At 35.0% G+C, this 22365-nt stretch overlaps 2 protein-coding genes and 1 non-coding gene across 4 annotated transcripts in view; 2 read left to right on the forward strand and 1 right to left on the reverse strand.

Annotated features, from left to right (window-relative positions):
- Positions 1–5753: 5753 nt before the first annotated feature.
- LOC125809614 (protein transport protein Sec61 subunit gamma-1-like) overlaps positions 5754–22365 on the forward strand; it is a 132902-nt gene continuing 116290 nt past the window's right edge. The window contains exons 1-3 of one of the 2 annotated variants that reach the window (XM_049489212.1): positions 5754–5943; positions 6052–6170; positions 7997–8239. In XM_049489212.1, the coding sequence (XP_049345169.1) occupies positions 5850–5943; positions 6052–6167 (210 nt within the window). In that variant the 5' untranslated portion in view covers positions 5754–5849 and the 3' untranslated portion in view covers positions 6168–6170; positions 7997–8239. Of the gene's footprint in view, positions 5944–6051; positions 6171–7996; positions 8240–22365 lie in introns of those variants that run through there. The other variant, XM_049489211.1, reaches the window with a different exon arrangement.
- LOC125809603 (nuclear transcription factor Y subunit C-1-like) lies at positions 9191–13578 on the reverse strand. Its single transcript, XM_049489197.1, has 2 exons — positions 12804–13578; positions 9191–9433 (listed from the first exon to the last, which is right to left on the reverse strand). Exons 1-2 carry the CDS (start codon positions 13496–13498, stop codon positions 9430–9432), a joined length of 699 nt encoding a protein of 232 aa, XP_049345154.1. The 5' UTR covers positions 13499–13578; the 3' UTR covers positions 9191–9429.
- TRNAS-UGA (transfer RNA serine (anticodon UGA)) lies at positions 22172–22253 on the forward strand. The gene has a single exon. It is a non-coding gene; the product is annotated as a tRNA-Ser (tRNA).

The raw sequence follows: 22365 nt of genomic DNA on the forward strand, positions 1-22365 counted from the left end.
TCTCTTATAGTGTTTGACATTGTCTAAGAAGTGCCAAACCACCCAAACATATCGCATCATAACATCATAGTCAATCACAAATCCTACTTTTTGGAAAATTTAGGATTTGAAATCATGATCTCAAATCGCATGTCAAAGACATCCCAAGTTGCATGTCCAAACGCGTACTAAATTTCTAATGTTGAATTGAAGTCAAACTCGGTATTAACGACAGTACAAAGGAAAAAAACTGAGAAAATAATTTATGAAATCGAACATTTGTGCAACATTCTTTCATAATCATAAATGAGGTCTCTTTTTCGACAATCCTTCCCTCATTAGTTAAGTTTTGTGGTTGAGTTAGGCCTAAGATGATGTAACATGGTATCAAAGTCGGGCATATTCCAATCATTATTTATCGATGTTAGGTCCCCATTTATATTGTCCATGCTCGAGATGCACAGTCATGGGGGCTGGGAGTGGAGTCCTACATCTTTTATATATATATATAATACTCACTCTGTTTCAATTTGTTTGTCTGGTTTTGTTTTGATACGGAGTTTAAGGAAGTAAAAAAAAAAAACTTTTGAATTAAAGATATGTAGAATTTAACAAAATGCCTTTAATCTTGTATTCTTAAACATGCATGTGAAAAGTAAGAATTAAAAAATTGTCAAAAAGGGAAAGATGCATTATCTTGAAACGGACTAAAAAGGAAAATGAGATGAATAAATTAAAAGGAGGCAAAATAATTTTTCTATAAATAGATTCAAGTACTATGTATCTTAAAATGCCCAAATGCAACAAAAGATAGAGAAAAGATCATGTAACTGTGATTTATATGGTAAATAATTAGTACTCTATCTTGAATACCATATTGAATGATCAAATAATATTTGATTGTTCTGGTTGCTTATGGTAATTGTGCCCATAATAGTTAACCCAACCATATAAATATGGGCCGACAATACGTAGCAAGCAAAAAGAGTATTTGGTTATGGAACCCTTCGGGGTGGACCAAGGGTTTGGGCTTAGAACTTCCATGTTGGAGTTCTCAAGTTCGAAATCCCTTGCTAGTGAAAGCAAGAGGTTTTCCTTGTGGGTCGAGCTCGTCGCACCAGGCTTGCCTAGTGCAGGTATTCTTTTTGGCTTTTGACAGGTTAAATAGGACATGACATACTTTCAGCTAACTAAACATATGGACTTAGATAACAGGTTATGGAGGACTCGAATTAGGATAAAAGGTTAGTTAGGTAGTTGAATGTTGTTTCACCTATTCTTCCAAACCAGTAATCATAATACTACTTTGTAATTTCTTATTACTTGATTTTCTATTACTATTTGACGTATCCTATACTTCGATTATCGTCTTATTTGGTTGTAGTTATAGTTACATTTTAAGAATCTACAAGTTCTTGCTTGCTTTTTCTTTCTTCTATATATGTTGTAGTGGTAGTAGTAGTAGTAGTGATCTATTTGGGTTTTTATTGGCAGCATCATATTCCTGCTAATGTGGCTATGGATGGAAGAGTTATCAATTTGGGATTGTGGAAAACTGAAGCTACTTTTTATTTTAATAGATTTACATAGCCTCTTGATCTTTGATTTGTGTGCTTAGTTAACAGTATTATGAGATTATCTTATGAAATTTGATTTTCCTGTGTGTTTTAAAGGTCAAGAAAATTATAGCAGGTTATTTGGCTGGTTGTAGAGTTCAAACAGGTATTTTCATCACAATTAACTTACTTAGTTGCTTTATTTGGTTAACTTTCTGAACATAAGGTAGAAAACAAAGACTTGCTACCATGAAATTTGATTTAAATTCCTGGCTTCTAAAGGCCATGTGCAAGAACTTTCCAATGCCTTATGCAGATTATATTTTCTACTACATTACGGAAGCCTTGGCATAACATGTAAAGTTATTACTATGCATGTGATTAGAAGGTCAAAAGTTTGAGCCGTAGAAACAGGATAAAGTTGCAATAGACTCTTATGGTCCAACCCTTCCCCGTACAAGCTGCCCTTCCACTGCATTATTATTCTCTCTATGATATTTGCTTTTTCTTTGTTATTTTTGAATGACACTTAGTTAAATCCACAGGAAAATGCTGCTGGTGATCTCTTCTCTTTTCATTCAATTTTTTGGACACGAAGGGCTATCATCTAAGCAGAGAAATAAATACACAGGAAGAAAGACACAAAGGAAGATGGGAGTTAACACTTAACACAGAGCTCTTTTCTCTCAAATAGCCTAATCTCACTTTTACGTGTGTGTATTTTTCATTAGTTGTATACTAAAATTCTTTCAATATAGCTTCATTTTCCTCCATCTTTGCTCCTTTACATTCATTTCACGTATCTATAATCATTACATCAGCTATTACCGTTGGGCCCGTGCTAGCACGGGCACCACCTATCTAGTATAAATAATAAATGTTGAACTCCATCAGTAAAAATCTTGATTCCGTCAATATGATTTGATAGTTAAATCACAAATTCATGAGTTAATTCTGCTATTTCCGTGGAGAAGGGCAGAGTAGCAAATCCATCATTCTCTAGCTTTGTCTATAGTTGGCCTAAAAGATAAGTTTTGGATGAATTTCTCAATATCATTAAAAGAACAGATAATTAATTAGGAATCATGGCAGTTAACTTATACTAATTGTAGAGTGATGGATAAGGTTCGAATGGCGTTTTAGTGGTAAGTCTAAACATTAAAAATGGTGGTTCAGATATTTCTTGCATTCATTCACAGTTAAAAATAACCGATTTGATTTTGCAATTTTTTACAAAATTATTTTTTACTTTATCTTCATTTTTTTACTATAAAAAATATTTAAAAGATCATTTCTTCCGTCGATAAATAATCATTTATTTGTTTGAGCTGAGGGTGTTTTGGAAATAAACTCTCTGACACTTTTTGAACCTCATTTTACCAACATAGATTGTGGTACATTGGTGGGATTGTTTTATCCTGAACTAAGGATTTTTTGGTCCGAACTCTGGATATAGAGAAAATCTTACTAGGAGCACCATGAGTTTTAGATATGGACAAAATCTTGTTGGAAGTGTCACCTACAAATGAACCTACTATGCATTTATCGGATTTAGTCGAAACTTCAATATGGAGATTCAAAAATATATATATTTTAAAAATGATTGTATATTGAACTTCAAAAAACATCAATATTACAAGCAAAACAATTGAGAGTCGGCTGACCTAGGGTTTTAAGCCAGCAGCTGCTCAGCTCTCATGGTTGCTACGACCACTGGACAGCCTCCTTTCGAGGCTGTCCAGCCCGCCCCACCACCCCAAACCACCACATACGCCACCCTTTTCAATTCCAATACTATAAATCCTAAACAATCTGCCCTAATTAACTCAAAAACAATCGCAAAATCAATCGAAATAATTCATGGAGAACCTACTATCACGTTTTCAATGGAGGAAAGGCAAGACTTTATGATTGAAGAGGGATTGCATCAAGCAGTGGTGTTTAAATTATCCCATGGTGCGCCAGATTTGAAGGTATTAAGGTCAATTTTACCGAAACATCTTGGTACCAAGGGCAATTGTTTAATTGGCTTACTTGCTCCAAGACAAATTTTGTTGAGATTTGATCAATATGAAGATTATGTACTAGCATTATCTCGCTCAGTTAATTATCTTCTCTACAATGGAGAGGAGCACCAATGTAGGTTTTTCCATGGTCCATTGGATATAATCCTAAGGAGGAAACGACGTTAGCTGTGGTTTGGATTTCTTTACCAAACTTATCTCCAGATATGTTTGCAAAGAAGTCTTTGTTGTCTATAGCATCGGCAGTTGGGAAACCAATAGCTATAGATAAAGCTACTCAAGTCAAGTCAAGACCTAGCTCAACTAGGGTCAAGGTTATACTTGATCTAATGGAAAAGCTTCCAAATCGTATAAGATTGCAGTTTGTAGATGGAAAATCTGGTAAGTTGATCGAAGTTTTTTAGGAGATTGTATACGATAATCTACCTTTGTATTGCAATTATTGTAAGCACCAAGGTCATGATGAAGATAGTTGTCGTTTGATCTCAAAAAGAAATCAAAATAACAAACAAATTGATGATACCATTGAAGTTGCTACAAAAGGTACTATTGATAGTGAAAAGTATCAAGGTGATGCGAGAGAAATACTAAATGAAAAAAGAAAGGTTGTAGATATCAATCAAAGTAAAGCTACTTCGTTAGATAGGCAGTTGGTTGATGTCCCTTCTGAGCAAAATCGTGCACACTCAATGGATGTTGTTACAAGTAATATTGGTGTTCAAACAACGACCAAAAACTAAAGGGGAACACCAAGAGTTGGGGTTGATGCGCCGCGAGTTGGTTCAGGCAAAAAAATAATGGATTCAGGACACAAACTAATGGATACATCTGATGTTGAAGATGCTGAAAATTCTGGGCAGTATGTTTTGCAAGTTGAAACCAAGAATGCAACTAAAAATTGGACACTGGTTGCTCACAAAAATATCAACTAGTAATCGGAGCCTTTCCCCGACTAGTCAAAATAATTCTCCATGTAGTGAAAAGGGTGCGACTGGAAATTTTTATGATAGTGAGAAGAGGCAAGATATTAGTAATGCCTCAAGAGACCTATTATGTTCGAATAGCTTTGATGCTTTATCGAAGACTACTGGACAGCAAGTAAAGTTAACAGAGAATGACAACGATTTGATCCAAGAAAAGCAGGTCTCACCACCTACTTTGAATAGTAAATTAAGTCCAGAAGCTCCCGTATTTGTGCCTAAATGTGTGATTGCAAAGAAGAATGAGTCAAGGGTCTTAGTGTCAAATACAATTGATTTGGGCGAGGATTTTCTTGATGAAAATGAGGAAGACAATATGCTTGATTTTGGCGAGGATTCTCTTGATGAAGATGAGGAAGATATGCTAGACATGTGCTTTGATAGAGTGGCTAGGGAAGGAGATATATCACCTAGGCAACAAAGAAGTGGAAGCAACAGAAGCAAAAAGAAGACACATGGAAGGCAACATAGTTGGGACGGTAAAATGACTGAGGAGTTTGTTCCAAGGCACCTACCGATGCGACAGGCAAAGCAGAACCATTTGACAGTATCAATAGGTTCAACAAGATCCTATAAATCCATAAAGAAAGTATGAATTATCAAGTGTTGTTGGATAGGTTTGAAGAAGAAGACAAGAGAAAAATACTTCAAGTTACTTTTGATGGGCAATCAATCTTTTTTAATTCATGCGTTTGCAATAGAAAGTTTGAGGCTGATAACTCAACTTTCTTCTTGATTGACATATTTTTACATTATTTAAGCATCCTCATTTGTAATATCGTCATGCAGTGTATTACAAACTCTGTGGTGATCAGAAAATACTTAGTTCTCTCTAGCTCTTATTTTCTTCATGCTTGTTAGGTAATAGACACTTCATTAGGATTAGTAAGGTAAGGCCTAGCCCCACCTTGCTTGCACTTATCCCTATTGATATTTTTTATGTTTAATAAAAGGCCACTAGACACTATCTAGTGGTAAATTTGCGGAAAAAAAATAAAATAAAATAAAAAAATATTACAAGCTGAAAAAAAAATAAAAATTGTATATTGAACTTTCCTTTCTCTTTCTCTATTAAGAAAAAATAAAGATCGTAAAGTCAAAGGGTCATGACAAGTGTGAGGGGTAGTTTAGGCATTTCATCTAGCGTCACTCGGCATTGACGGACCAATCGCTATCCTTTTCTACGTGTTAAGAAACAACTTCCCTCAGCGATATATCATTTGTACCGATCCAAAGAGCTCATTTCAATTTCACCCCAATTCAGATCGAGATCCAGAGGAAAAAACCCTAATTTTGTTTTCAGATCCAAAATGGACGCTCTCGATACTGTTTTCGATCCTCTTAGAGATTTCGCCAAAGACAGCGTTAGGCTCGTCAAAAGGTGCCACAAGCCTGATCGCAAAGGTACATCATCTATATACTCTTGTTGTTTTTGTGGATGTAGTTTTCGTATTTATCTATATGGAGATCTATGGTTTATGTATCATTTAAATTTGATTGTTTGTGGTACAGAATTTACCAAGGTTGCAACCCGTACGGCGATCGGTTTTGTTGTGATGGGATTTGTTGGATTTTTCGTCAAGTTGATATTCATTCCAATCAACAACATCATCGTTGGTGCTTCTTAAGTGGTAATTTTTCTGCTTAACCTCTTGCTAGTGCGACTCGGTATTTTAAATCATGATGAAAGTTCGTTGATTTCTAGTTGTTTATATATGATGATTGGTTGTTAGATATCCTTTTTTTGTGGGATCTCGAGACTTGCTTGGTTAGTTGCTGGTTCTATGTTGTATTATAGCCTGGATAATCTTACACTGTTAGCATGTAGAAGGCTCTTATTTGGTATACGATATACGTGCAGGTAAATTGAAACATATTTACAAATTGCTCTCAGGTTTAATTATGTTAGGATATGTTGTACAGTAGGCTTGCATGTACTAATATTCAAGTCGTTGCACTAGTTGAGTCAAGGGATTAAAATTGAGCACTTTTTGCCTTTAGAAAAGCAGTGATCCATGTGTTACCCTTAGCTGTACACGGGAAATGTTGGAGTTTCTACATATAATTGGAGCTTGGGTTCTGTGTGATAGATCTAAGTTGATAATGTTACGTTACAAGGATTCTGTTATAGAGATTGGAACATTGGTTCCTCAATGTTAATAGTTTTTTTTCAATTTGGTGCTCCAATAAGTTACTTCAGAAAAGGCAAAATGGTCAAGCTAGTTTATCATAAGCAACATATAGTCAGTGGCCTCTTCATATTAAGGGTTAATCCAACCAAATACTGAAATTACTATGTGGGATTCTTGTAAAAACAGTAGTATATCATTTCATATTGCTATGTTCTTTCCTTAATTTTCATTAGCTAGAACAGACATCATTTTAGCTCATATAAAATCATGAGGAGAGAAGAAACATGATTATCTCGAAGTTGATTGTTGAATAATAATTTGTCTTTTACCTATTAAAAAAGCTTAAGATTCAATATGTAGTTATGTCTGGTGGTTCAGGTTTGTAATAACACCATTATGTGACTAGACATTCTCTCTTTTTTAATCTTCTGTTTTGTGGCATTCTTGTTTTCACTTGATTCTCATGGGTGCCAATTCCAACCACACTCCAGCTCCTGAAAGAAATGAAAGAGTAAACACACTCTTACCCTCTTTCTCTTCTTCATGATATCTGCCCAGATATCATGAGGAATTGCTATTCATATTAGTGCTATCAAGAAAAGAACAGATATAATCACATAAACAAAACGAAATGAAAGGAAAACTTGAGTAGTAATACCAGCAAAAGTGAATATACTAATGATTATGGCATGGTGTCTTTGTAGTTTCTCCGTTGTCATGCTTTTCAAATTGATTACGTCTAAATGTATTTATAAAACCGATCCCACTAATTTGGGGTTAAGATTTATAGCATGTTTAGCCGAGCTTTCAAATTTTGCCTATTTTGAGAAATGCTTGTAGAGAAAGTACTTTCGGAGAGAAGCACTTTGTGTTTTGCTTATCAATTTGAAAAACTCTTATGTTCATATTAGGGAAAAGCTACTTCAGCTACTCCAAAGCACTTACACTTACATTCTTTTTTCGAAACACTTGGCCAAACACCTCAACCTTTTAGAATAAGTACTTTTTGAAAGAAAGAAAAAAGCACTCTTGGCTTCCCCAGAAGCTTTTGGCCAAACAAGCTATTAGTCGATTGAACCATATGTATGCTTTGGTGATATTCATCTTTAACCTCCGCTAAGTGATCTTCGATATTGATCCTTCATCCTTTTCTTTTTGACCGCGAATGGTGTATGAAATTTGTTGAATTTCCAATACTTGGTTTCTTCTAGAGTGCTTTATCAATTCCCTTGCCGGTAATACCTGGGACTACCAACTAATATTTGTTGATTTATGTAATGATCCTCCGCAATGAGACACTGAACTCTCTATATGTGTAACTGCAGGCATCGTGAAGGAGAAGTACAACTGAAGATGTAGAGCAAGAGATAAAAAGTGGTGCAAATTCTTAGTTTCATAATGTAATCCGTAGCAGTTGGTATACCATGTAGTCTTATTTCTGAACCGCCTAGTTAATGGGGACTTTGTCATCTGAGAGCTCGCATTCCCCCCTCACCCAATCCGTTTTCAGATTTTGTAAACTTTGCTGTTGATGTCAAGACATCCTTTTTTTAATTCTACTTTTTTCACCTTGGTGGGTACAGTTTTGAACGTTCCTTGATAGAGATTTCTGTGATGTTGGAAGGAATTATTAAATGAGTTTGAAATGGATGCTGAGGAAGGGGCATATCCTTTAGTATCAGAAATTGATCTTCCCGTCTCCTAAATGCTGCTCTTGTGGAGTGGCACAACTAAGAAAAATTATGTTTAATAGTCAATGAAACGCTTTATTTGAAGCATGATATATTTCAATTCTTCAAACTTATCCGTCTTGGTCTTAGACTTTCAAATAAAGATGGTGAGGTGTGGAACGAAGTGGCAAAATACTTTGTCAATAACAACTCTTGAATTTCAAGTGGAAAATGGTGATGAAAAAGATTGAAATAAAGATTCTAGTTAAATGGGTTTTGCGGATTATCTCTTTCCTTTAGGGACATGGTCAACTTTGTAACAGAAACCAAATTCCTTCATGGATGTGGAGTTCATAACGAACTCCTTGAGATAATCATATTGCAGCATCCAAATTCAACGATTTACCCAATGAAAGAAAAGAAGTGTGTTTTACACCTCAATTTTATTGTAGATAGTTTCCTTTAAGCAACATTTTTTGGACTTTAGAACATCAGCTAAGTAGTAAAGTTAACAGATAAAAGGTGTTCAAGGATTCTCAATTTTGTTCCATCACTGTAGTAGCTATATAAATTGGTATGCATATACCTCTATACTCCGTGTTCTTCCAAAATATCAGTGCACTTGTCTGGTGCAGTTATTTTGAGGGCCCATCATTGTGGCAAATAAGTCGTATAAACCAACTGATTAGAAAGAACAGAAAATTCGACATCTGCAGGCATATTACCAGCTTTTGTTATCTTCACGAAGATTGCACGAAAATAAGAAAACTATAAACACTATCCAAGAACTTAAAACAAAAGAGAGAAAGTAATGAGGAACCAATACAGCTACATGTGAACACAGCCATATCAGCATATAGCACTGGCAGCTAGCAACCCCAAAAGGATTTTAAAGAGTAAAATCCAGGAATACACAAAAGTCAAGTTTTATACAGACAAAGATTCAAGTCGGTTACAGTTAAACAGTATCCATGAACAGAAGCCATAAAAGGTGGATTCACATTTGAGAGAAGAAATTACATTTCACTATCATAACCATTAGTTTCACATGTGCTGTTAAGCCTCCAAACCGGCAGCAGCGAGATCTTTTAACTGCAGCAAAGGAAAAGGGAGAAAATTTAGTACCAAGGTTTAATGGTTGTGGATAAAATGGATATGATTTTTAGATCCTGAAGAATAATCATACGAAAAAAACCATAAATCATGAAGACACAAAAAGCGTTATATTTGTTGCCAATGCCAATCAAATAAGATAAATTGAGAAAGTACAATCAACAAACAGATAAAATTGTGAGAACCAAAAGCCAATTCTGTGACCACATCAACCTTGATGTCATTGCAGGTACGCCTAAAGTGTAGGCAACATATCAACTCTCAAACCAAGATACCACTGTGATATGAAACAAATGACTTTTCCTTTTATATGAAAAAAAATACCTTAAGACATGAAGGAAAGAGGAGAAGTCATCATCATCAATGATATCTGGTTCATGTATTAGAGTTGCACAAAAAAAACTTCAAAAAATACATTAATCAAACTGGAGGCTAGGTGTGGATAAATACATGGAAAATAACATGCCTCGTAAAAAACAATTGTATTCAACCAGGGATTACCAAAGACAGAAGAATAAAAACTATCATATATCAAGAAGGAGGAGGTATTTTAATTGAAGACTAGTGTGACTGGGCTGATAGGAATCAAGAGAAAATAACAACAAAACAACAACAATAATCCAAGTGCAATCCCACAAGTGAAGTTATGGGAGGGTAGTGTGTAGTATGTACACAGACCTTGCCCCTACCTTGTGAAGGTCCTGTTTCCGAAGACCCTCGGCTCAAGGACAGGCGAAAAAGAAGTGGTAACAACAAACAAAAACAACATGTAGTAATAAAAAGACTAAGAAAATACAGGAATAGTGCTAATACTCCGGGAATAGAAAAGAAATACACATGAAAAAGAGAAAATATGTGCAAATAATGAAGGCCTCCAACGGAGTATCCCTTTTGTTGGTAAATGAAATGGAGTTTCCTTAGCCCATTGAGTGCTCTTCCTCGTGCCAAAACTTGCAACCGTTAGCAGCTCCCTTGAAAACTATCCTATTTTTCTTGCACATGGTATTACAGTTTTTTATCCCCAGTCCCATTTACTCTTACTTTCCTTTCTGTTTCCACCATCCTCTTCATTAAAATCACTAAAACCCCAAAAGAAGGATGGGCCAAGAGAGGAAAAGGCTAGAAAAGAAATCATACTAGTGCTATGATTTATAAACAAGCATTCCCAAGAACGTGATAAACTACTGGCTGATTATTTGCTCTAGTACGAGATGTTCCATTATTCTTTCAGTTACAAGTGAAAAATTACACTCAAGTAATATTTAATTCTTTTTATTTAGAAAGGTAACATGGTAATACTTGGTTCTTCTGTCAAAAAAGATGGATGAGAATCTATACTTGCAGTCGTAAACTGAAAAGAAGCTTAAAAACAAACACAACTTGGATCCCCAGTTCATCAAATCTAATTTTAATCAACAATAGATTTTAGGAAATCTACACTTTCTATCAACCAATGTAAGTGTCTGAACCTGTCAAATCCATGGAATGAAAACTGATTGAGTTGCAAGTAAAAACTTACAAGTCACTGGCCCAACTGTCTTGAAACAAGAGGATATACAAGAAACGCCAGCTCTAGATACCCAAGTCTCCATGGTGATCTTTTTTGCTTATACACTGGTCAATCTTTTTAAAAGAGAATAGATATCTCAATAACAAAAACTAGATAGTTACTTACAAATCTTAACACCTTACATGTCATTACTTTTTTCCCTACTCAGTCACTGTTAAGTGTTTGGCACACATCTTTACTTCCTAATTACTTACTAGAGCACACAAAATCTCTTTTCTTTGTGTAAACAAGGGAGAAATGATTTAATCATAAATCAGAACTGGATTTTGGAAGGCGAACTGGGAGTGAACAGGGGGCATTGCTGGCTTTGTTTCCTGGACTATGCTCATAATGCACCAATCCTGAAGTCAAAGTAGAGGAGCTCTGGTCCCCTCAGGACTGGAATTTAGCTTTCAGAAAGTTGTGAAATGATTGGGAATAGCAAAGGTAGCAGAACTGCGGAGAATAATTGGTGGTTTTTAGGGAACTAGTATGGAACCTGATAACATGGTATGGAAACACCATCAGGATGGTTTGTTGTCAGTAAATAGGGTGTGCAATATGATGCTGACTGAAGTAATAGGGAGGTCAACAGGATGCTGCAAGTCTGTACCGAAGAGTGTGGCACCAAACCACCAACTGAGGTGAAATGCTTCACCTAGCTAGTAGTCAGAAGAGCTTGTCCAACTCATGAAGCACTACAGAGAAGGGGAAGCTGCATTGCTTCAAGATGTGCATTATCTAAGGAGGCTTTAGAAAAGATAACCAGAACTGTCCGTGACATATGCAATTTGGTTGCAGAATACAATTAACCTACATATCCCTTAACATTTACCGCAAACCACATGCCTACATCATGACAATCAATCATGACCATTTTACAGAGCCAAGACCAATAGTATCAAAGGATATGTGTGAGAGAGTATCTGTTGATATAAGTAGAGTACTACAATTAATGTCTTTTTTTAGTAAGTTATATGCAATTAATATGGAAAATCACTTCCCCCAATATGCAAAAGAAACAAGACAGGATTAAGGAAGCTATAAGAAAAAAACACATGCTAAGGAAGCAAGTAACCATTCCATTTAAACATCTACCACCATATCATAGGAAACAACCTCTCAACCTTCTCAAGGTAGGGCTAAGGTTGCATACACACCACCATCCCCAGAACCCACTAGTGGGATTACATAGGGTATGTTGTTGATGTATCTAACACCACATCACAAGCACAATCAACTAGAGATTGCATGACATCAATCATGCAGTTGTTTGAAAATAAACGAAGACAACAACTCCAGTCAATCCCAAACTAATTGGGCTCAGCATTTTAAACAAAACAACTAGTTGGAGTCAGCTCTATATACATTCTGCTCCATTTAAGCGCCAATTTCATTCCAATACTCCATGACTCCAGCTTTCACAAAAATGCAAACACTCTTGACCTTAAATCCTCAAAAGGAAGATCAAAAGGAAGAAAGTTATCACCAAAAGGAACAAAGAAGAACAAAGAAAAAGCATCTTTACTTTCCAGTCGTATTTCTCAAACATCTAGCTTAACCAATATCCATTTCGTTCAATTTGGGCCAATTTCATACCAATATTTAGTACTTCAAGTTTTAACAAGAAAAACTATTATACCTGACTTCAATCCTCGAAATTAAGCAAGAAAAGGAAGAAATTCACCACTTTCAGGATACAGAATAAAACATTTTTCATTTCCCAATCTTAATTTTCAAACCCTAGCTTATCCAGATCGGAAGGTAACAAGATAACATAGACAGAAACGACAAACTTACATTTGGCCATCAAGGTTACCCTGTCCACTGCTACCTCCACTAGCATAGGAATTATCGTCTCCAGTCTGCCACACAGATTGCCACGCCTGTGACGGCGGAGGGTGCACATACATTGACGGATCAACCCCAGGAACAGCAGGCCTACCAAGCATCACCCCACCCGGAGCCGGCTGGCCCATCGGAGGGTAATAGTACGGCACACCACTAGCAGTAGAACCCACAATTCCGGGTCCAAGCACAACACCCTCATCCTTAATCTCATCCCTAGGAACGATGTCAACCAGAAAATCAAAAATATCAGTACGAGTAATCGCCGCAGCGATGTCATTCTTCTGTAGAGTCCTGCGCTTGTTTTCCTCAGCGTGAAGCCAAGAACGGATGGTGAGCTCCAGAATGAAAAGTTCACAGGCTTTCGCGAACAGAACCGGAGCTTCAGCAGAGATCATACGAACATCTTCATCAGCTTTCATGATCTTTTTGATACGAGCAAGGGGAAGTTGGTGGTTTTTGAAATCATTGACTTGCTCGATTTCTTGACGCTGGTAAGTCCAAAACATCTGAAGCTGCTGCTGTTGTTGTTGAAGGAGATGGTGGTATGGAGTCTGCGGTGGATATGTGGCTGACTGAGCCGCCGCTGCCGCTGCTGCTGCCGCCGCCGCGGCCTCAGTCGGAGATTGGTGAGGGTTGTTGTCCATGGCGGTTTGCGGAAAATGGAAGCTACTATCTGTGTAGAGAAAATGTGAAGGTGTAATGGTGCTCTGCTCGAGCTTTGTACTAATTTATACAGTTTCATTTGTTTTTCTTTTTCTTTTTAAACAGCTTCTATTTTATTTTTATTTTTTTAAACAGCTTTTATTTTCTATTATAAAAAATGGACTTATAATATTTAATTCTAAAACCGTATTTGTTTTATATCAAACTAGAATCCAAACATTACTTTAATATATTTTATTTTTTCTACCAACTGCATTTTCTAATCATGTTTTATGTATGACCACTTTTTTGTTTTCTGAAGTGTTCTTCTTTCTTTTCTTTTCTTTTCTTTTTTTCAAAATGGGAATGGGAAAGGAGAAATATGGGAGCAGATTACGAGGTGGTGGAAAATTGAATTCTCATTAACAATTTCCTTTTGAAAGGTTCTAAAATAAGCATTTTTCTCTTTAGTGCAAAGGATATTATTAGTGGTACTATTATGGAAGATTCCTAAATCAGTATTACTCCCTCCGCCTCATTTTATATGTCATTCTTTTCTATAAATAGTTATTATGTAATATATGTTATTTCATAAAATCAATGCATAAATTACCATATTATTCCTTTTTTACCCTTGTGAGTTATTAGCCTTATATTTGACCAATTTAGAAAAGTTAAGTAAATAATTCATGTTCATTGGTTAAATTAATTAATCAAAATAAATTAATTCATAATCATTGATTGAAAACTTGAGTTTCAAAAAAAATTAAATAAGAGTAGAATGTAAAGTTACATCATTTCTTAATGCAAGTGCAAAGTAAAAAGGTGACATATAAAATGGGACGGAGGGAGTATTTTATTACTCTCTTCATTTTAATTTATTTGATTTATCCATTTTTGAAAGAAGAATTTTTTCTTATTAGCAACTTTTTAATTTTAATTTTTCATATAATGTATTTAAATCACATAATTAAAAATTATTTTAATTTATTTTATATACTTTTAAGTTAAAATCATAAAATTTTATCCTTTTTGAATTTCAAATCAACTTAAAATAGATCAAACCAATTAGAACAGATGGAAAATATATATATAGTGGCACTTCAAAGTCTAACGTGAGGAAATTCATAAGTGAGTCGTTACAATATGAGATATTTCGAGAAGCATTGGAGCATTTGATATGCCTTGGGCCTAGTAGTGATAGTCTATTTTCTTTTCTTGAATTTTTATCGAGTGATTGGTATTCATTTTGAAGCTTGATTATTTTGAATTTATAATGTGTAGGGCCTTATTTGAAGAGAAATGCTTTATGTGAAGAAAAAAATATAATATTCATAACTTAAATTTGAAATTTCTAATTAAGAAATGAATTGCATATTCACTGCACGTCTTTAATGGATTATTTTCTTTCAACAAGAGTATTTACAAAAAGAGGAGATTGCTCTATAACAATGAGTGCTTAGTTCCTGATTATTGTTTCTTCTTGTTGATATTAATTTAGGTGAAAGTGTTTGATTAAAAAATAAAAATATAAAGACATTAGAAATTGTGATTTAAGATAAATTTATCTACATTATAATCATTTAATTAAGGGGTCATTTGGTATGATTTATAAGAATAATGTTAAATAAAGTGTATTATCAATGCTTGCACTAATTATGTTTATATTATTTCTCATGCATTGTTTAATTTGGTGTATTAAAAATAGTATGGATTGCATGTTTTTTTTTAAAAAAAAATACGTAGTTAGATACAAAGACACCCTCCACAAATATGGTGAAAAAAAATTGTAAAAAGGGATTTGAGAGGCAATTGAGTTTTAACCATGTCAATCCATCAATTAAATTTTCTTGCATTACTAATAATAAATCTTCATGTATAATACATTCCTCGATACAAAATAGAGTGTATAACTAATATTGCATTAGTTACACACAGGCTGAAAAGGTGTACCTAACAAGGAACTACTATTACACAATGCCAGTACATATATTATTTCTTCTCATACATTCTACCAAACGATCCCTAAAATTATCAAAAAGTTTAAAATTAAATTATAACTCCCTCCATCCCAATTTACAATTTACATGACACAACCTTATTTTAGTCCGTTCCGAAAAGAGTGACACATTTCTTTAATTGACAAACATATGACATAATTAACATTTTACTTGGTTTGGGTTTCATTTATTTTGCAAAAAGGTTCATAAAGTTGTATTCTTCTATTTAAAAAATTATTTATTTCAAGGATAGTTATGAAATATTGCAAAGTCTTTTTATATTTTTTAAACTTCATGCTCAATTAAATCATATCACATAAATCAAAAGAAAGAAAATATTAAATAAAAATATATTACGGAGTATTTTTTAAATTGACTAAAATAAAAGAATGTGATATATTTTGACGGATGGAGTATTTTTTTGGGCCTACAGGATAATTTGCCCAATTTTAGTACTCCTACTTAGCAAATTTTTAGAAGCGAAAAGGTACGCTGGGGTCCACGCACTGCGAAGAAATATCACTGACCACTCATAAGGTGACACGCAGATAAAACTTTAAATTTTGGAAATGAAATACACATCACTGACAACAGCCTCATGACTTTTGAGTGAAAAAAGTACTCTAACTAGTCATGTCATTTCAGTTTGTTAGATATTTTTGCTTAATTTTTTTGCACCAATTTTTTATTTGATGTCTTATATGTGTATTAAAATTTGATTAATTTATGGGCTAACCCATCGGTGGCCCCCTAAACTTGGCACGATCTTTCACTTAGACACCTCAACTGAAGGATTTTCATTTTAAACACCTAACGTAGGGTTCCCATGTGTTACTTTAACACTTTTTGCATAGGTGGAGTGTCGCGTGATTTTCACTCATTCAAGGCGCGTAAACATCAAAATTTCGTCTGATGTGGCGTCCCCAACGGTAATATTACTCCATATCATCTATTTATATTATTTTTTCTCCAATTGTACCATAACTAAGACCCCAATTTGTCTATTCTTTTCCAATTTCTCTCTTCTTCAGTCTTTCTTTAATTCTTGGCCCTTAATAATTTCATGTCGAGCTTCTCCAATTCTTCCATGACATCTGTGGATGAAGGTCGATATTGTAGGTGTGGTAATGAAGCACTATTAAAGACTTCATGGACCCAATTAAATCCAGGGCGTAGATTTTTTACTTGTAGAATTTCAAAGGTAAAATTCTTTGTTCGCTTATTTTTTTCAAGTCAATTAGATGATTAAGTGTTAGCATCTAATTCTTTTTGATTGGTTTTATAGAAAATGGGTGGTTGTGACTATTTTCTTTGGTATGAAGATCGACACCCTCCACAAGCAAACAGGGTAATGTGGGGATTGTTGAAGAAAGTCAATGCTTTTGATGAAAAATTAAAGCGAGCAAAAAATATATTTATTGTTGGTGTCGTTGCTACTGGGTTGCTGATGTTTGGAATATGGAAATTGAAGCCTAATTGTTTGTGTTCTTGAGGTGTTCGATCTAGTAGTATTTTGATGTTGTATTTGGTGTTCGATCTAGTAGTATTTTGATGTTGTTGTTGCTGTAAATTTTCGATGTAAATGTGCATTTTGGATTCAATGAAATTCTATGTTGTTGTTGCAGTAAAATTGGTTTTTTGGCTACATACAAATCTCAAATTCGTTCTCACTAACACCAAAATCAAATAGCCAAATTACACATACAATTGGCCATATTCGTCACAATGTAACACCCAAATTACATAAAACATAAACAGTTATATTTCCATGCTCCATAATGAGCTCAAAGTTAGCATTATGCTACATACCATTCAAGGCTACAACCTTCAAAAAAAGTGTACCAAAATAAGGTCCCCAAAATAAAGTTAGCATAATCAAAAGCTACATACAACCTTCACAAAAGTGTTTACTAGTACCAAAATAAGGGCCCAAAATCAACCTATTCTAAGTTGATGCTACTTCTTCTTTTTGTTTGCCATTTGCTGCAATTGGGAAGTGGTGACAACATCCTTGTTTTTCCATCTCAAGCCTCTAGGCTTAAAACCAAGGTCTATACCCGTTAAACTTGCATCCTTATAACTTAAACCTGTTGGTAGAATCCTTTGACTTGAAGTCCCAGGCTGTTTTTTGAAGAAAAAACCAAAATTAATATATAAACTTGCATTCATTTCAGAGACAGTTTGTGACAAACTTACGTTTAGCATTTGGGTTCCACTTGCACTTGTATAGATGCCAAATCCAACATTACTTGATTATTCTAAGTTGATGCTACTTCTTCTTTTTGTTTGCCATTTGCTGCAATTGGGAAGTGGTGACAACATCCTTGTTTTTCCATCTCAAGCCTCTAGGCTTAAAACCAAGGTCTATACCCGTTAAACTTGCATCCTTATAACTTAAACCTGTTGGTAGAATCCTTTGACTTGAAGTCCCAGGCTGTTTTTTGAAGAAAAAACCAAAATTAATATATAAACTTGCATTCATTTCAGAGACAGTTTGTGACAAACTTACGTTTAGCATTTGGGTTCCACTTGCACTTGTATAGATGCCAAATCCAACATTACTTGATCCATCATTAGTTGGCCCTCCTCTTGCAGAATCTTCACCAGTTGCAACTCTTCCTCTTTTTTGTCCAGCAGTTTGTCTTGTCTTTGTAGGTAGTTGACTGGTTATTCCTCTTGTAACAGGAATACTTGTATCCACAAATGGTGGTGGTTGGCTTGTTTTTGCAGTTTCCCTTGCCCTCTTAACTCTACTGGTATCACCACAAACTGTTGTTGAAGAAGCATGACTGTTTGATGTTGTTGAAGCAGGTTGGTTGAATCTTGTTGGTCCAGGTTGGAAGGAGCTTGTTGGTTCAGGATGGCAACTTCCTTGTGAACTTTGACCAGCAGTAAATTGTGAACTGTGGCTAGCTGGTTGTGAAGTATGGACACCAACCTAAATATCAAACATAAAGTTTGTTCATTACATTCAAGAAGAATTTTAAAAAGGCACAAACAAATAATAAGTTATTTTACCTTGCAATATTTCTTGTTGTGGCCTTGTTGTTTACACTTGGAACAAGTAATTTTCAACCCTTGTTTGGACATCTTTCCATACTTCTTTCTTGATTCATCTTTACTCTTTCTTCTATTTCTTGGAGGTCTACCAGGCATTTGCTTAGGTTCAGGAGGCTCAATCCTTGGATTGTTAGTTTCAGGCCACATCTTCATATTTGAAATTGGTTGAATAAAATGACTATAAGCCTTTAAGAATGTATCCTTCCTATACCAATGCTCCACAAGTGGTTCAGGTTCCTGTTCTATATGATACAAAGCAGAATAGCATGTTGGCAAGGAATACCTCTCAATTGCCAAGTTCTACAGCTACAAACTCTATTAGTCAAGTTGACTGTATGCCTATACTGCCCTTCTCCAATCTCAAATCCAACATCAGCATTCCACAGCACCTTGCATGCCCTAGACTTTTCCTTATTCTCCTCCAACATAAGTCTAGCCATAGGTGTAATATCACATATCCATGTGTCAGCAAACTTAACCATATCCACAGTTCTAGTCATTAATTTTCTCCTAATTTCCTCCAACATGGTTATTATAGATTTGTGTCTACATGATAAGATCCATGAGTTAAAGGTTTCACACATGTTATTTTCAACTGCATCACATTTGGAATGCTCTTGAAAGAATGCTCGAACCCATGACACTTGTGGATAATGCAATAAATCATCATTAATTTCATTACCAAGTCTGCTCATTTTGTAAAGCTCCTCACTGTACTTCACTTCAAAAGTTGCCTTCGAACATCTCCAGAATTGTTTTCTCCTTTCCTCTCCCTTCCATCTTTTACTCCAATTAGACCAGATGTGTCTAGCACACATTCTAACTTCAGCATTTGGCAGCAGTTCACCAACAGCTGCTTGAAGACCCTACAATAAAATAGAATTCAATACAATTCAAGAAAGAAAATACATTTCTATATATCTACAATTATCAAAGTAATAGACAATTACCTTCTGCATATCTAACATTACAGTAAAACCCTGTCCAGTACCCAACTGCAGGTCCTCTTTCAAGTAGTTGATAAAGAAACTCCAACTATGTTTAGTCTCCTTGTCCACAACTGCCCAGGCTATAGGAAACATCTGATTGTTTCCATTTCTTCCAACTGCTACAAGAAGTTCACCCTTACAAGCACCCTTTAAGAAACATCCATCAAATCCTATTATTCTTCTACATCCTTCCTTCCACCCTTTCTTCAATGCATCCAAGCATACATAGAAATACACAAACAAATTCTTTCCTGGTACAGTTTCTCTATCCATCCTTACCCAAACAGAACTACCAGGATTGGTTTGTTTTATGACTTCAGCATAATCACATAACCTTGCAAATTCCATATTCCAGTCACCCATGTTTTCTCTAAGAATCATCATCTTTGCTTTGTAACAAATTGTTCTACCCACTTTTAGTCCTAACTCCTCCCTGCACAACTCTTGTATTTCCCAAATCCTCAAAGATGGTTGTTTAGTTATTTCATCCTTGAATCTACTTGCTAGGAACTTTGTTGTACACATTTTGTTCTTATTTGAAGGTAAACACTTGTGTATAGAATAATAATTTTTAATCATAAAGTTACCAGAATCCTTATCAATAGCACCATAGCACAACCATTTGCATTTTTCTTTGAATTTACATTTAGCTCTCACTCTATGAGCTTCATTAGGCCTTAACTTAATCTGATAATTTTTTTCAACAGCATATTTTGCCAAAGCCTTTCTAAATTCCTTAGCATTCTCAAAAATCATTCCAAGTTCAAAAATAGCATCAGTACATTGATCATCATACCTGACCTTTTTGCTCTTTCTTCTGCCTGGTAGATCAACACCTCCAACAGCTTCTGCATCTAGTATATCAGTGCTATCATCACTATCACATTCTGAGCTATCAATATACTTCTCATCTCCTCCCAATCTGCCAACATATCTATCCTTTTTATTTATTCCAATATCTTCAAAACCTCTATCCACACCAGCCTCACCTATTGGTACCTCTTTAGTTATTGTTTTCTTCTCCCTATCTCTTTTCTTCCTAAGATTAGGATTTCTTTTGTTTCTTCTTTCAGCCCTAAGGGATCTCAATTCTTCATCAACATCTGAATCATCTTCATCTGGAATAACATCTACATCTGTGTCACTACTAGGCAGATCTGATTCAGCTTCATTTTGATTTGTATTACCTCTAGGCAGTTCTGTATCAACTCCATTCAAATCAGAATCATTCTCCACAGTTCCTCAGTATTTATACCCACAGATTCATCAACAGTATCAGACCATTGTAAAAGACCAGTTGGAGCAGGCAATTCTTCCAATTCATCAACTTCATGGACCACATACACATGAAACTCATCACCATCTACCAAGTCTTTCACAAATTCTAACAATTGAGTATCAGAAGTAACTTGAACTAATTCATTGTTATCTTCACAGTAAAATCCCTTCACATTTGTATACCCAAGGTCTTTAGTGTAGGAAAGAAACTCGACAAGACTAAAATGGTCTTTATCTATGCTAACACCAAATACATCTACTTCTCGTTGGTAAGTAGGGTTAGGGTTTCCAACAACACACCCCCCATGATGAAAACAAGTTAAAATATAGCTGTCCATATCTCGAAAAGAAGACCCCAATAAAAGGAAATACCCAAAAAGCCCCTTACTTTACCAGCCAAAACCTATATTAAAACTGAAAATAAAAAAAGTGGAATCAACAACAATATACACCTTCAACAACAATATACACCTTCTTGAAGAAAACAAAAACAAAGGTAGAAAACAAAATACACCATTACCTTTAATTTCTTCAATTTCTCCAATGTCGCACAGCCCGATACCTCGTCAATACAACCTTAAACCTGAAAAATGGCGACATAAAATACAACAATGGTTATTACTAACAACGAATTGAAGAAAAAACAAAGAAATACATGTGACGAGAAGGGAGATTTACCTAGGGTTTTCTCGGAGAAGAGAGAGAATCGTAAGAAGGAAGTTGAAAAATCACAAAAATGGTTCCATTTTTCTTTTAGTTTGAAAAAAAACGACGTGTAAAGAGGTTTAAGAGTTGGCATCATATAATTGGTCAGTTAATCCACGTAGAACGGTTGTCTTGCACGCGCTTATGGTCAACAGATGTCTGTGTAAAAAGTGTTAAAGTAACACATGGGAACCCTACGTTAGGTGTTTAAAATGAAAATCCTTCAGTTGAGGTGTCTAAGTGAAAGATCGTGTCAAGTTTAGGGGGCCACCGATGGGTTAGCCCTTAATTTATACTCAGCATATAACATGGCTCATTTCTATGATTGATTGCTTGGCGCTTCTATTAAAAAATCTTTTTTCATTCACAAAGATCAAAATTTGAAATATTTAATTAAAATGAAATATCATACATTTCATAGTCACTGCAACCCATGTCACAACCATTTGAAACTCTCTTCGCATCCAAATGATCAAAATAATTTTAAAATATTGGCAACATTAGATTGCTTGTCCTAATAATTAGATTACTTATTATATTTATTATTTGTTGTTTTCTTTTCTTAGCAACATTACATAGCCATTAAAAGTGAAATATTGAATTATCGTAGTTGAATCTTGATTAGCAGCATCATTAACGTGAAGTCGATATGTCCGAGTGGTTAAGGAGACAGACTTGAAATCTGTTGGGCTTCGCCCGCGCAGGTTCGAACCCTGCTGTCGACGTTTTTTGCAAATTCTTATTTTGAGCTTCATGGCAGAATTCAGGAAGTTGCATTTGTCTTCCTAACATTGAATTAAATGCCAATTCATATCTGTCGTGATCTGAATTTTCATA

This window comes from Solanum verrucosum, unplaced genomic scaffold (assembly GCF_900185275.1).
Source record: "Solanum verrucosum unplaced genomic scaffold, falcon-dt-bn FXZP01000121.1, whole genome shotgun sequence".
Lineage (NCBI taxonomy): Eukaryota > Viridiplantae > Streptophyta > Magnoliopsida > Solanales > Solanaceae > Solanum > Solanum verrucosum.